The following is a 14,415-nucleotide window of genomic DNA, read 5'->3' on the forward strand; positions in this document are numbered from 1 at the left end:
AGCTTCTCCTCCCTCTATTCCTCCCAGTCACCACCATCTTCTCCTCCCATCCAGATCCATCTCCTTCCTGTCTGCCATCATAAATCAGACAGACTTCTCAGGGGATAATAATAAAATAAAATAAGATAAAAACAAAAACTAACACATAAAAATAAGACAAAAGAACAAACAGAAGGATAAGAGCCTACGAAAAGGCACAAGAGACCCACTCCTTCTCACACTCAGGAATCTCATAAAACACTGAACTAGAAGCCGTGCTATATACGCCAAGGACCTGTAAGGTAAAAGACAGAAAAAATAGAAAGAAAATAAATAAAAATAAGGTTAAATTAACAGCAGCAACAACAATAACAACAGAGGAGCCTCTGGCATGACAGTTTGAGACAAGGAAACTTCAGTGAGGCTGCTGAATTTATTTCCTGGTGGCTATCTACTTCCCGGTTGCAGCCTGCACTACAGAGTGATTTGTTTCCCCAGTGAGACTCCCTTGGGAAAAGCGGGCATAAGGATGGAGGCCTGTGTCCACTTCTCTCAGCCCTAGGACCCATCTGGTCCATGCAGAGCCTTGCAGAGCCTGTGCATGCTGCTCCAGTCTCTGAGTTCTTAGGAGCTTTGCTCATATTGATACAGAAGACTTTGTTTTCTTGGTGTCCTCCATTTCCTCTGGCTCTTACAAGATGGAATGACAGCATGCCACTGAGCATTAAGCAGAATTGTTATGACTAATTAGCTGACCATAAGCCAATTACAATTAAAATCACTAACAGCAACATGAACAATGCTTAGATAATACTAAGTATAGCCTTCATGCATCATAAATTTCATACCAAATCTAAAAGGAAGTTTGCTTCTTTACTGTAACAGATTAGTATTTAGGAAGCTGCTATTATTTTAGATTTGGTATGTTACAGGAGATCGGTGAATATACTAATCTTGTCTTCTTTCGTATAGCCTTCATTACAATCTCTTTGTTAGACTATTAAAAAGGCAATGAACACAATAAAACAAAAGCCTACCACAGCATAGAAACTTCTGGAATGTCTTTGGGTACAGTAACCTGCTGCTTCAGAGGCTGGCATCTCTACCCTCAGCAACATTGGGTCACTGGTCCCTGTCTGAGTCTGAGGTCTTTGCATCTTATTGAGTGTACCTGACCAGAGTGCCTGCGGAACTTGTGTGCAAGGCTTGTTGCGAAAACAAGCCTGGGTCCATGTTGCGTATACAATTCCCAAGAGTAGGGAATTTCACAAACATAAATGCAGTTGAGGTTTAGGGCTGTCATGATCACACTTCTTTAATCATCCCTCAAACACACACACACACACACACACACACACACACACACACACACACACACACACTCACACACACTTCTCCCTTGACCCAGCTTTCTTTTCTCTTTTTTACCCTGAGATTCAAAGACAGAGACTTTGGCTTTCTGATCTTCGTAACTGTGGTAGTCAGGGAAGGAGCTGTGTCTGGCAAACTATAACTTCAAAGTAGAAATAAGACACAGAATTTGACTGTTGCCATGAAAGAAATGACAAAATAAAAATGTGTCAAAAAAGGAAAAAAAGTAGTTAGCTTTAAAAAAAAAACTACAGTAATTATGAAATTATCACAAAGGGAAATAAAGTGGAGGGACTTTGTGACTTTATAGAAATAGTGACCTGAAAAGAAAATAATTACTGAGTACTTAGACAAAAATAAAACAAAACAAAACAAAAAAAACATAGTGTCTTTACTTTACATTGAAATATAATTAAAACAATGAAATATATATACTGTTTAATTTCAGAAATCTGATAGTTATACTTACCTCTAAAATAAAACAGAAAACAGAAAGAAAACCCACCTGGAAACTAAATGTTTCCCAATGCCTATAAATTTCCTTGGTGCTTCTTACTGTTCCTTTATTCTCTTCTCGTAGTGACTTATTCTTTCATCACTGTTCTTAGACTTCTTATCTCTAGAATCACTCAATAGGAGCTATTTCCTGTCGAGATCAAGTAACCCAAACACTCACTTGAAATTCAGTGATGATTTGCCATGTACTAATATTATATGCTGTATTGACACAAAGTATATTCTATTATTATAATGGATTTATCCTTTTATTAGATTTCTTTCAAGATAGAGGCTATGATCAATAAAGATTCTGTAAAAAGCCTCCTACAAATTGTTTTCTTTGTGGTAAATGTTCTCACTTATCCAGGAAGGGTCAGTAAGTATAGAGATATTTTTCAAAGTCAAAATGTTTTGAAGTCATTGAAAAATTTTATATTCCCATCAGTAGGGTACAAGGGTTTGAATTGCTTCAAGTCCATATAAATATTAGGATTGAGTGGGTATAAAATAGCATTGCAATTATAGTTTTAACTTTTTGTTTCTTCAATTGCTAATGATTCCAACTATCTTTCCATATAGAAAATTGATTTTATTTTATTCTTCCCCAAAGTGTCCATTGATGCCTTTGGATAATGTTGCTTATTTTATATTATCATATTGTTGACCAGAATGCATCTTCTGTATATTCAAGACTCCTATTGTTCCCTAGTTTGTATGTATGTTTGTGCTTTGTATATCTGTTTTCTTAATGGTATATTCTAATATGTACAAAGTTTTAATTTTGATGATGTTCAGTTTTCTCTTTTATGGCTAGTGATTTTGTTTTTTTTTTTTTCTTCAATGTATAAGGGAATTATTTTGTATTTTCTTCTAGAACCTTCCTGGTTCTGAATTCTGGTTCTATGCAACATCTTGAATTTTATTTCAAGAATGCAGTAAGACAGAGCTCCAGAGTCAGTGTTTAAAGAAGTTGCATACAGTGATCTCAACAGAATTCAACTTCCCTTTCCTTACCAGAGACTAAGTACTTTGGTACCAGGCAAATAAATTCTTGGTTTTATGTCTATGAATGTGTATTATACAGGCTTGACGAATACCTGATTGGAATTACAAACTCCAGCAAAGTGTGGAAACTGACCCATTTCTTACAATTTCTAACTCACATTTGCATTTATTTTAGGAGAGATTAGAGTAGCCTTTGTCCTATATAACAACCTGGGTCCTTATTTGTCTACGGAGAATGCCAGTATGAAGTTGGGAACAGAAGCTATGTCCACAAATCATTCTGTTATCGTCAATTCCCCTGTTATTACAGCAGCAATAAATAAGGAGTTCAGTAATAAAGTTTATTTGGCTGATCCTGTGGTATTTACTGTTAAACATATCAAGGTAAGAAAATGGCATGACATGTTTCATCACCTACATTTTTATATTTGTTACAGATGAATATTAAATGTACGAATTTCCTTTTAATAGTTTTCAATTATCTGATACAGTATATCACTAAAGAATGTGGTCATAATTATTCAGAAATATTTATAAGTATTTCAGAAAAATAAGTAAACTTGTCTCTATATGAAATGAGGATATGTTAATTTTTCTAATTAGTAACATTATTACATCAAAGTGTACAAGATTATATAATCTTAATAGGCACCACACAGTTGTTAGGAAGCTTGCAGTGCACTTAGTTGAACTGCACAGCATCTCATATGCTATTATAAGCAGTCAGCAGTCATATCAGTGTCTGAAGATACATTTTTGTACGTATACAAATGTAGACGTTGTAAATGTAAGATGAAGACCATCCTTTTAAAAGTTTTATTCCCAGTAGTTGCCTTCTTTTCTTTGACATTTAAAGCTGATACAATTCTAAAACATTGCCAGTACCATCATTTTGGTAGGAACAGTTCTCAAAAATAGTAATCTCGCTTGTAATCATACAGAGCAAATGCCAGGTATTCGATTTCACCTCAAATTGATGAGGGCCTCTTAATGTGAAAATACTGGACACATGTCTGTAAAGATTCCAACAGAGCATGAGACTGTGCTGTGGGTAGAGAAAGCACCTACTTCATTTTCTCGATTGTAAATTAGTTATTGCCTTTATTGATCTTTTTTTTTTTTCACCCTAGCAGTCAGAGGAAAATTTCAACCCTAATTGTTCCTTTTGGAGCTATTCCAAGCGCACAATGACAGGTTATTGGTCAACGCAAGGCTGCCGACTCCTGACAACAAACAAGACACACACTACATGTTCCTGTAACCACCTCACCAACTTTGCAGTATTGATGGCACACGTGGAAGTTAAGGTAAGCTATGCCATAAAGCAGGAACACTCTAGCATTCAATCAGGCTTTTAAGTCTAAAAAAAATATTTCTGATTGTACCAGTCACTTCTTTCTTAGTAGTTCTAGGCAGGATTTGGGCCGTATTCCTTTGAGTAGTTCAGATAACTGCTTCTTTCTTTTCCCCATTGTTATATAAAACATAAGATTAAAGTTTGCTCAATAAATTTCGTTGTAGCTTCCCGGCTTTCCATTTGGACAGATAAATATTATACCATAACCTCGTGAGCAGGGTAAATGGGACTGGATTAATGGAAGCTGGGACTGAAGACTAGAGCAATAGATTAAATATTGTCAAGCCAATTCCTGGAAAAAACGACAAATGCATGCATTGCATAGAAACCAGTTGTCCGGAGGGTTTGGCATGCTGTAATACAGTGGAATGGGGATCCTGTTCTAAATCAAGAACTCACGTGGTTGACAGTTTCCACAGTTGGAGACTGGTTAAGTTGGCTGCATCTGCTTCTTTCTGGTATGACAGGATTTTATACATAGAGAGCTGTGAAAAGAGAAATATGGGTTTTCAGTGGAGGAGAAGGCTGCGTGGACATTAGGATGTCCTCTAAGACAGGAGCATTGTAAAGGGTTGAGCTACAGTACAGTCTGTATCCAGAAGTTATAGGCCAAAAAATTCAGAGGGTAGAGATCTCTGTTTTTGTAGTAAGATACTTTGAGAATGACTAGTAATCCTAGTGTCCTGTTTCTCTCAAAACTATTGGCCAGGATAAATATCTGAGTTGTTTCTCCCTGTTGATTGTAATCAATAATTAAAGGGAGAGGAGAATTAGCTTATGTTGTTTATGTGACTAAAAAAAACAAAAAACAAAAACCACCAAACCAAAAACCAGACATTTTTCTGACAAAGTATCCAGAAAAAACAATACATTTTTCTATATTTGTAGTCATAAACTAAATGAATATTTAATATCTTGCTTTATAACCTCCTATAATTTTATTCAAATATTATATGCATTAAATATAATAAAACCTTTATGTAACTTATAATTAAAGCATATATATGAATAATATATATGAATAATATTTAATCTTATGTAATTAACATAATACATATTTTCTTTGTTAGGGTGAGATACACATTTAATCTTTTGTTTTCCCAGCATTTCACATTATAGTACCCTAGTCATAATTTTTAATAGACACCGAGTTTTTAAAAACATGAGGACTTAAAACCTAAATTGGCTTTGACAATGACTAAATGTTCTTTCATAAATTTTCATAAAATTTTCCTATTATATAAATGTTACTTACAACTTTAAGAATTGATAGTATATTTTAAGGCAAATTACATTATATGTTTAATACAATTTGAAATGTTATGTATTTTAACTAGTTTAACTGTTCAGTAGAGGACAGCTTTACATAGCTAAGAAACAAGACAGATGTTTCGAACAAGAATATACAGGGTTTTTTTTATGTATATAGGAAGCAGAAGCATATAGTTGTAGTCAGAAAGAGATTAGAATGAGATTTTTACAGTGTTCTTTGGAAAAATTGAATATATGAAGTCAGGAAATTTTTCTAGAGTTGTTAGCTTTTAAGATTTCTATTAAGATCCTGGAGAGATGGCTCAGAGGCTAAGAGCAAGTGACTGCTCTTCCAGAGGTCCTGAGTTCAATTCCCAGCAACCACATGGAGGCTCACAACCATCTATGTGATCTAATACCTTCTTCTGGCCTGCAGGTGTACATGCAGGCAGATTATTGTAATAATAAATAATAATAATAATAATAATAATAATAATAATAATAATAATAATAAATATGTTAAAAAAGATTTCTATTAAGAAATTAAAGAATTAATGGAGAAAGTTGTAAAGACTATCTCAGTTAAAGATTTCATAAGAGCAACATCACAAAGAAATTAGATATGATGTCTGAGAATGATATGAAAATATGCACAGTATACGTTTAAGGTTATTGCACCATGTATACAACATAGGTGGCCAGCAACTGGAGATGGAGAATTCCATAGGGATGTGGCTAAGTTCAATAAGCTTAACATCTATAGGCTACGACTGGAATCTGAACACAAACCCAGATACTACGACATACTACGTGGCCTACCTGTCCCAGTATTTACATGTGATACATAAAGGGGGTAAACACGGAATTCATATCGACTTACAATATTTAGCTGTAACAGCAAGGGGTACACAAAATTGGAACTTAGAATTCTTACCATTACCAGATCTCTACTGGAATGTGACAGTGTGGGGCGCAGTATTCAGTGGCAGCCAGTCAGTGGTCCACTTTACCCTTTAAGAGTATGATACCTCAATGGCAGTTCTCCTTACAGGGTTTCAGAGTACACATGTAGGATGATCCTACAAGCAGCTCAAGCACTGCTATCTTCCTACAAAGAAATGGCAATGGGATGCTTTGCATTTTGAATGGATGATACCTGGTGTTAGATGTGGAAACTGTTGGACTGTCTATTCAGTAGCACATAGCACTGTTAACAAAGAAGATCTTACCACCATGACAGGTGGCAAGGAAAAGTTGTATTTCAACTAGACTTAGCACGTAAAAAGAACCACATGAAGCTTATTACCTTAGCCATGTAGTCTGATAGACGAATTAGCAACAAGAATTTATATACTTTTTTTTTCTAGATTGCAAGGTTATTTATTTATTTATTTATTTATTTATTTTTGCATTTTTCTCCTTTATTAATTTATTCTTGTTACATCTCAATGGTTATCCCATCCTTTGTATCCTCCCATTCTTCCCTCCCTCCCATTTTCCCCTTATTCCCCTCCCCTATGACTGTTGGTATATACTCACTTATATCTGCATATTAGCCCAAGGGGCATGTCCCACGAAAGCCTTCACTTACCAGGAAACTGAGACGGAGGGGAGGACATTCTAGTGGGACTCTAGATGAGAGAAGCATGGGAGAATGGCAAAGTAGAAGGATCCAGAGGGTCCTAGAAGCCTACAAGTAGAACATTATGATAGGCAGATTTGGGCTCAGGGGTCCCGCTCAAACTAAGAATTTATATACTTGTGAACTTTTACTTCTATGATGTCAATAAGAATGGAACAACTATTAGTGTTTAGTACATTTTAGAAACTAAAAATCTCTGGCAGAGGGCTTGTATACCTTATGCCAAAAAATGCAAGTAATTTCCTGCTGCACAGATATTGTTGGTTAGAATTTAGAAAGAGATGGTACAGGTATCCTTGAGGAAGACTGAATCTATGTCCATCTGGCAACACTAAAAAAAAAATACTCTTCGTGTTTAAACACAGTACAGAGTCTGGTCTTCAAGGGACTGCAAAGACTATTTTGTCAAAGAGTTTCAAACTGACGGAGTTCAGCAAGATTGTCCACATTGACAAGTGATAGATTTAATTCTGGAATGCGTTAGTCAACCTCTTGGAGCCTGCATTACAACCAGCCAAGCCATTAAACTCTGAAAAATGGATCGAATTTAGGCAAAAACAAAATATCATTTTGGCAGGGGGGGGCGCGGCGCTCAGTTCATTTATTAACAGCCCTCCTCCAATCCATTTTAAGAGGCTCGTGACTGTGACCACAAGAGGCAAAATAAATGGGAATTGATGCTTTCCATTAGCAATCATTCACGCAGAATGCTTCATGTGTGTCTTGTATCACAGTCTCTCCTCATCCCCACAGTCAGCTCCATTTTGATTTCAGAACATGGGAGTGGCATTTTGATGATTAAAGGAGAACTGAAATTACTGAGCCTAGTTATCACTAGAATTCTAAAATGAAGCATATTAACAAATTTGCACCAAACCTCTAATGCAATAGAATGATTCTTTTTTGTCATTTTATTTCTTTGTCTTCATTTATTTATTCATTTTATTTATTACATATACATTTATATTATTACACACACATATATAATAAGCTACCTACAGCAAGGACAGTTCTTTATTTGTACACAATGAGAGATACAGCAACAAGTGAGAACAGATTATTTCTATATACTTGTTATACTCTTTTAACTCTTCAGTAAACTTATATGAAGGGGAGATTATTATGTTGATTGACAATTTTGAATAGAAGGGGAGAATAGACAGGATAATCTTGATGCCTATTGACTTTAAGTCTTGGCATCTTTTTATTCTGGGATTGGTCTGAGTACTGAATTGCCTTTTCCATGTCTGACTATCTGTCTGTATCTGTTGATTTCATCTATGACTTCTCCATACTCTTAGCAACACTTATTTTCTTTTCTGTTTGTTTTCCACAATTTGAAGACCTTAGTAAGGTAATCATCATAGAGTTATTGATGTACCTTCTAGTGTACAGCAGGTTCTCTATAAATGTAACTTTCTGACTCCCATTTGTTCCATATGTCATCAAACTCCAATGATGATGCTTCAAATTCCGGCCTTCAAGGCCTTAACATCCATTGAGGCGCCCAAGGGTGAGGAGAACACAGGAAATGAAGCTGTGGTGATGGCTGTGATACCAATGATTATTGAAGCCTACTCTTTGATTCTGAGATGTAGAGGAAGATGGTGGATCTGAGCCTACTTGCTCATAGTGGGCTTTGTCAAAGAAATGCCCTGATCTGTAGGTGGAATATAATGTCGTTAGCTAGGTGGTGCATGCAGAATGAGTTGGCCAAAGTCTTGAAACATTTTCCTCACTTGCCCTGAGTATAATATTCTTGGTTTTGTTTTTTGTTTGTTTGGTTTTTTTTTTTTCCTTTTTTCTTTCTTTGCCATCGGGATTCACTTAGCTTCCTTTGCTGTTGCTCCTCACATGGATGCCCTCTCGTCATTACTGTTCTTTCTTGCACTCTTCTACAAGACTCCAAGAGCTCTGTCTAATGTTTGCCTGTGGCTCTTAGCATCTGTTCCAGTCGGCTAGTATGTAGAAGCTCTCTAAGGAGAGTTATGCTAGGGTTCTGTCTGCAAGCGTGGGAGAGTATCATTCATAGCACGATGGGTTGGCTTTCTCCTGTTGGGCTGCTCTGAGGTTGGGCCAGTCGTTGGTTGGCCATTCCATCGGTCTCTGCCCCATCTTTATGCCTGCTTGTCTTGCAAGCAGGGTAGATTTTGAGTCAAAGGTTTTGTGTGTGGTTTGGTGTCTCCTCCACTTCACTTAGACTTCCTGCCTGGGTAGGAGACAGCTTCTCCAGTCTTCTTGTCCTATGCAACAAGAAATCTCAGCTAGAGTCACCCCCATATCCTCCTATGAACCTACCCAGTTGCAAATCTCCAGCTTGTCACAGAGATTCCCTCCCCCTTCTGTTTCCATTCTCTCTACCAGCCTTCTGGCCTCCCACCACAGCTCTGCCCACATGTGATGCTCACCCTCATTCCCTTCTCTCTACCCTCCCTCTCCCTATAGCCCCCTCTCTTCATCTTCTTTCTATGTCTATTTCTCCTTCTGAGTGGGAATCAAGTATCTTCCTTGTTACTTAGCTTCTTTGGGTTTGTGGGTTGTAGTATGGTTATCCTGCACTATATGGCTAATGTCCACTTACAAGTGAGTATATACCACATGTGTCTTTCTGGGTCTGGATCACCTCGCTCAGGATGATCTTTTCTAGTTTAATCCATTGGCCTGCAAAGTGCATCATTTTCTTATTTCTAATAGCTGGAGAAGTGTTCCATTGTGTAAATGTACCACCTTTATTTATTCATTCTTCAGATAAGGGACATTTGGGTTGTTTTCAGTTTCTGACTATTAAAAATAAACCTGCTTTGAACATAGTTAAGCAACTGTCCTTGTGGTATGGTGCATCTTTTGTCTATATGCCAAGGAGTGGTATAGCTGGGTCTGAAGGTAGATCTATTCCCAATTTCCTGAAAAACCTCCAGATTGATTTTCAAGGTGGTTGTACAAGTTTACACACCTACCAGCAATGGAAGAGTGTTTCCGTTACTCCACATTCTCACCAGCATGTGCTGTCACTTGAGTTTTTGATCTTAGCCATTCTGACAGATGTAAGATGGAATCTCAGAGTCATTTGAGTTGCAGTTCCCTGATGACTAAGGACATTGAGCATTTATCTGTTTCTCAGCCATTAGATATTCCTCTGTTGAGAATTCCTGTTCTTTAAAAATTTTTGATTATTTGGTTTGTTGTTGTTTAATTTCTTGACTTCTTTATATATTTTGAATATTAGCCCTCTGTCGGATATAGGGTGGTAGATCTTTTCCAAGTCTCTAGGCTGCCCATGACAGTCTTCTTCTTTGCCTTGCAGAAGCTTTTCAGTTTCATTAGGTCTCATTTATTAATTGTTAATCTTAGTGGCTGAGCTTTCGGTATCCTGTTCAGGAAGTGGTGTCGTGTGCCAGTGAGATCAAGGTTTTCCCTCACTTTATCTTCTATTGGGTGTAGTATATCTGGTTTTATGTTTAGATATTTGATCTACTTGGACTTGAGTTTTGTGCAAAGTGAGAAATGTACCACTTCTTTTATTATATAACCCACTAAGTACAATGTGCTACCATATATTCACCAACATAAAGGCCATTAGCTAGAACTTGATCAACCTACCAGACGTCAAACCCTTAAAGAAACTGGTGTCCTTCCTGAGAAGCCATCAGCTACCAATGGCTCAAGTGTGAGTGGGATCCTGTAAACCTTTTCTTTTTCTAGTTACAATTTTGACTGACTTTATCTTCTTCAGGGAGTGGGCGACCAGGCTCAGCCATGTTAAACTCATGAGTGCAGTGGCCCTGCACGTCCAAAAGGCTTTGTTTCCATCTAGTCTTCCAGTGTTTTTCCCCATTTTATGTGATGATACCTGAGCCTTAGGAAGATATGGTGTGATATAGACATACACTCTCTCTGGCATACACTCTTAGTGGCTGAACACTCCATAGATACTTAGTCTCTGCTTTCTAAAAATCAACTATGAATTTCTGCATCAAGCACCATACGCTTCCCAAAATTCTTTATGATGATATCTAAAGATTCACTAATCAATGGGCTGAGAAGCATAGAGGAAAGTTTGATACTATGTCTGTTTATGACAACAATAGTATTAGTGTCACCCTTGGGTCATGTGAGCTTTCTAATCATGGGTTATTGGCTAAATTGATAGGACCAAGCATGTGTTTCCTCTTGTGAAAAGGCTTTAAATCCAGTCAGAAAGCAGTTGGTTGTCCCCATAAAACCTGTGTCATTATTATACCTATGGGTATAAATTTCCACGCTAGTTGGTTCTCTAGTTCAAAGGACTCACAGCTGAATAAGAGTTAGTAACTTTTCCTCCATTCAGTCTATATAATAACGTTCAGTATTATCAACATAAGCAAGCAAAGAGACTTCCTGGTCAATACCAAATTGGTTTCTCCATGGTCTGGTTTCAAAGTGTGTGGTGTCTTTTGCAATAAGGTCTTCCCATAAAGTTTTGGTGGATAACCAAATTACTGTTTTTAATATTTCACTAGTATTATAATTTTGAGGGCTATATTTTTTAAAATGTCTACACTCGTTCAATTGTAAAGATTTTGTGTTTGGCATGTAATCAGTACTTATTAAGTTATATCTGTTTTGGGTGTTTTCAAAATACTTTATACATGACTTCTATTACTGATATTTTAGTCTTGGGTTAACTCTGTTTAGGGGGAACTGACAGTTCTTCTGTCATCCTTTTTTGGCAATCTATTTTTCTGTACACATATAAAGCAACCTCCAGCAAAATGTGAAAGTGAATATAATCATCAGAAAATAATCTGGTGATCAGCCTGAAGGCTTCCTGTTTGTTTTTGTCTTCATCTTTGTATTTAGGATGATTTGTTAGATTAATATTGCTGGTGTTATAAGGAACTTTCTTTTGATTAGGAACCACAAGTTATCAACTGCTGTTCATAATTTTCTTTCAATAGTCAATTACAGTGGCATCTAAAAAGTCTCTCATCTACTTGTAACTTTCACAAATTGCTACCCTATACATACCCCAAGTTGGCAACACAGCTGCAGCTGGTTAACTGTTTCTGAATCTCTCTGCTTCTGTTGTCTACAGAAGTATTCCATTGTCTCTTGTTATGACACAAAAATAATCATTATACAAACTTAGGGACTATAATTTTATACATAACAGAAATAGCATTTGTAGTATATTAAGACTTTTCCATTAAGCTTAAAGGAAAAAAATAAAAAAATCAATTTGAATATAGAATCCTGATTAGCAGAGGTTCGGAAGTATATAAACCAAATCCAATCTGTTTAGAGCTACTTGAATTAACATTTATGCTATGGTCTTTTTTACAAAAACATAACAAATGATTTAGAATAGATTATGATAATTTCTAGTTCTAGTTATTTTCTCTTCTGAGTTTTTAATTTTTTAAGATTTAATAAGAAAGTTGTTTGTATACTTTCCTATCAGTTCAACTCTACATTCATTTTTATGATCTATAAAATATTTTTATATTCTTTAGTTTGATTATTGTATATTTCCCATAAGTTTATAGTATTGGCTCACCACAATTCTAATATCTGCCCCATGGTCTAAAAACAAAACAAACCAAAAAACCAAAATACAACCGTTCATTTCACTCTTAATGTAATAATAGTTCGTTTAAAACAATCACCACCTAGAAGCTTTTATTAATATATTTATTTTAAAATATATGTGTTTTTATTATTACATTGTGTCATGGTTATGTGCATGGGAATATGAGCATGCACATACTACAACATGTGTGTAAGTTACATGACACCGTGCAACACTGGGTTCTCCCCTTTCCATATGGACTATGGAGATGGAACCCAGGTCATCCTGCTTGGCACTCTGCACCTTACCCATATTATTTGTCTGAAGCTTTAAATCCCAAACCATTGCATCTGTGTGCTAAACATAAGGAATTAATTGTTTTTTTAAACTACAAAAGATCATGAGGTAATTTTATACTGTTAAAGCTCTGGCAACACATGAGTCTTCTTATTTACTAAAATGACTATTTCCTTCTTTAAAGCACAACTAGAGAAGACACTTTCATAGTTTAGTAAGTGTGTTGCATTAGTGGAAAATAAAATGTTTAGTGTATAATCCAAAATTGCACACTCGTACTCCCCACCTTATTTTCTTTACTTAAAGCTCTATCTAAAGGACTGTGGGATAAAGGCAGATGTAGAGACTGAAAGTCATATTTTGTATGCAGTACTTAAGTGTATTTATTTAAGACAAAATACTAGATAACATACAAGCTTAATGTTTATCAAATATAGAAAGTTTAATGAACAAAAAGTTTCAAATGTGAAAGTTTACACTATCAACTACAATAATAACTATCTCTTTAAAAACTGCCAATCTTTTAGAACAAAGAATTATGCTTGATTTTTCTTGTTGAACATAATTTTGTCCTGTTTCCTTTTTAGCTTTGTTACACTGTACACTATTTTCAACACTTTGTGTCTTAACTATACATCAGTTTCTTTAGGGGCAAGAGGGGGGGCCTAAGAAACATTGCCCTATATTCTTCTGCTCTAACAGAGAGGAGTCAATATGTGAGGAAATACCCCATGAAGGCAATGGAAAAAGGATACAGTTTACTGGCATCCATGGAACATACAGAAGGCACATCTTTCTGAAATAATTTCCTTTAGAGATGGACCTTTGGTTGTCCAGGGCTCTCCTACATGTAACTCAGGGTTCAACTTCATGTTTAGGATTCAGAGGAGTAAACACTAAAATTTAAATTTTTATTATTTTCACTCTAATATTTTAATGACCTTGTGTATAAAATCTGATAAATAATAAACCATTATTCTTATTTAAATTTAAAATTTGTCACATCGCTGCTATTTTATGCATGCATGTTTATTTATGCAACATTGTTAGATTTTTGCAAGAAAATGGCCCAACATCATAATACTCCATTCTTAAACCCCTTGGTAAATATGTTAAATTTTTTCTGCCTAATATATACTTAGGTTAAAGTAATTGTATTACTACTGTATAAGATCCATAAAATCTCCTCCTTCTTCCAATAGAACTGTTGGGTTTTGCTTTGGTTTTCCTGAGGAAGAAATCCTCAAGAATCAAACTTTACCTTAACCTGCCCTGGCTCTTCAGTTTACTTTAGCCTTCATCCTTGCTTTTTCATGCCTAAAAATGTCATTTAATAGAGACTAGGTCTTATGTTTGGTTGATTGTTTTAAAGTCAAAATAGCTCAGGACCCTGACTCGTGCCAAGCATTCAACATAGTAAATGCTGAAGCACAGTAGGGAGGTGTGCATCCAGAGGGTTTCCTATGG

General features: G+C 35.9%; 1 protein-coding gene across 27 annotated transcripts in view; it reads left to right on the forward strand.

Moving 5' to 3' along the window:
* ADGRL3 (adhesion G protein-coupled receptor L3) overlaps positions 1–14,415 on the forward strand; it is a 737,803-nt gene that overhangs the window by 607,544 nt on the left and 115,844 nt on the right. For 24 of the 27 annotated variants that reach the window (XM_084758697.1, XM_084758684.1, XM_084758710.1 and 21 more), the window contains 2 exons: positions 3,029–3,237; positions 3,984–4,160. In XM_084758697.1, the coding sequence (XP_084614823.1) occupies positions 3,029–3,237; positions 3,984–4,160 (386 nt within the window). The remainder of the gene's footprint in view (positions 1–3,028; positions 3,238–3,983; positions 4,161–14,415) is intronic. The other 3 variants (XM_084758707.1, XM_084758686.1, XM_084758702.1) reach the window with 1 other exon arrangement.

Source organism: Acomys minous (assembly GCF_964271855.1).
Source record: "Acomys minous genome assembly, chromosome: 15".
Lineage (NCBI taxonomy): Eukaryota > Metazoa > Chordata > Mammalia > Rodentia > Muridae > Acomys > Acomys minous.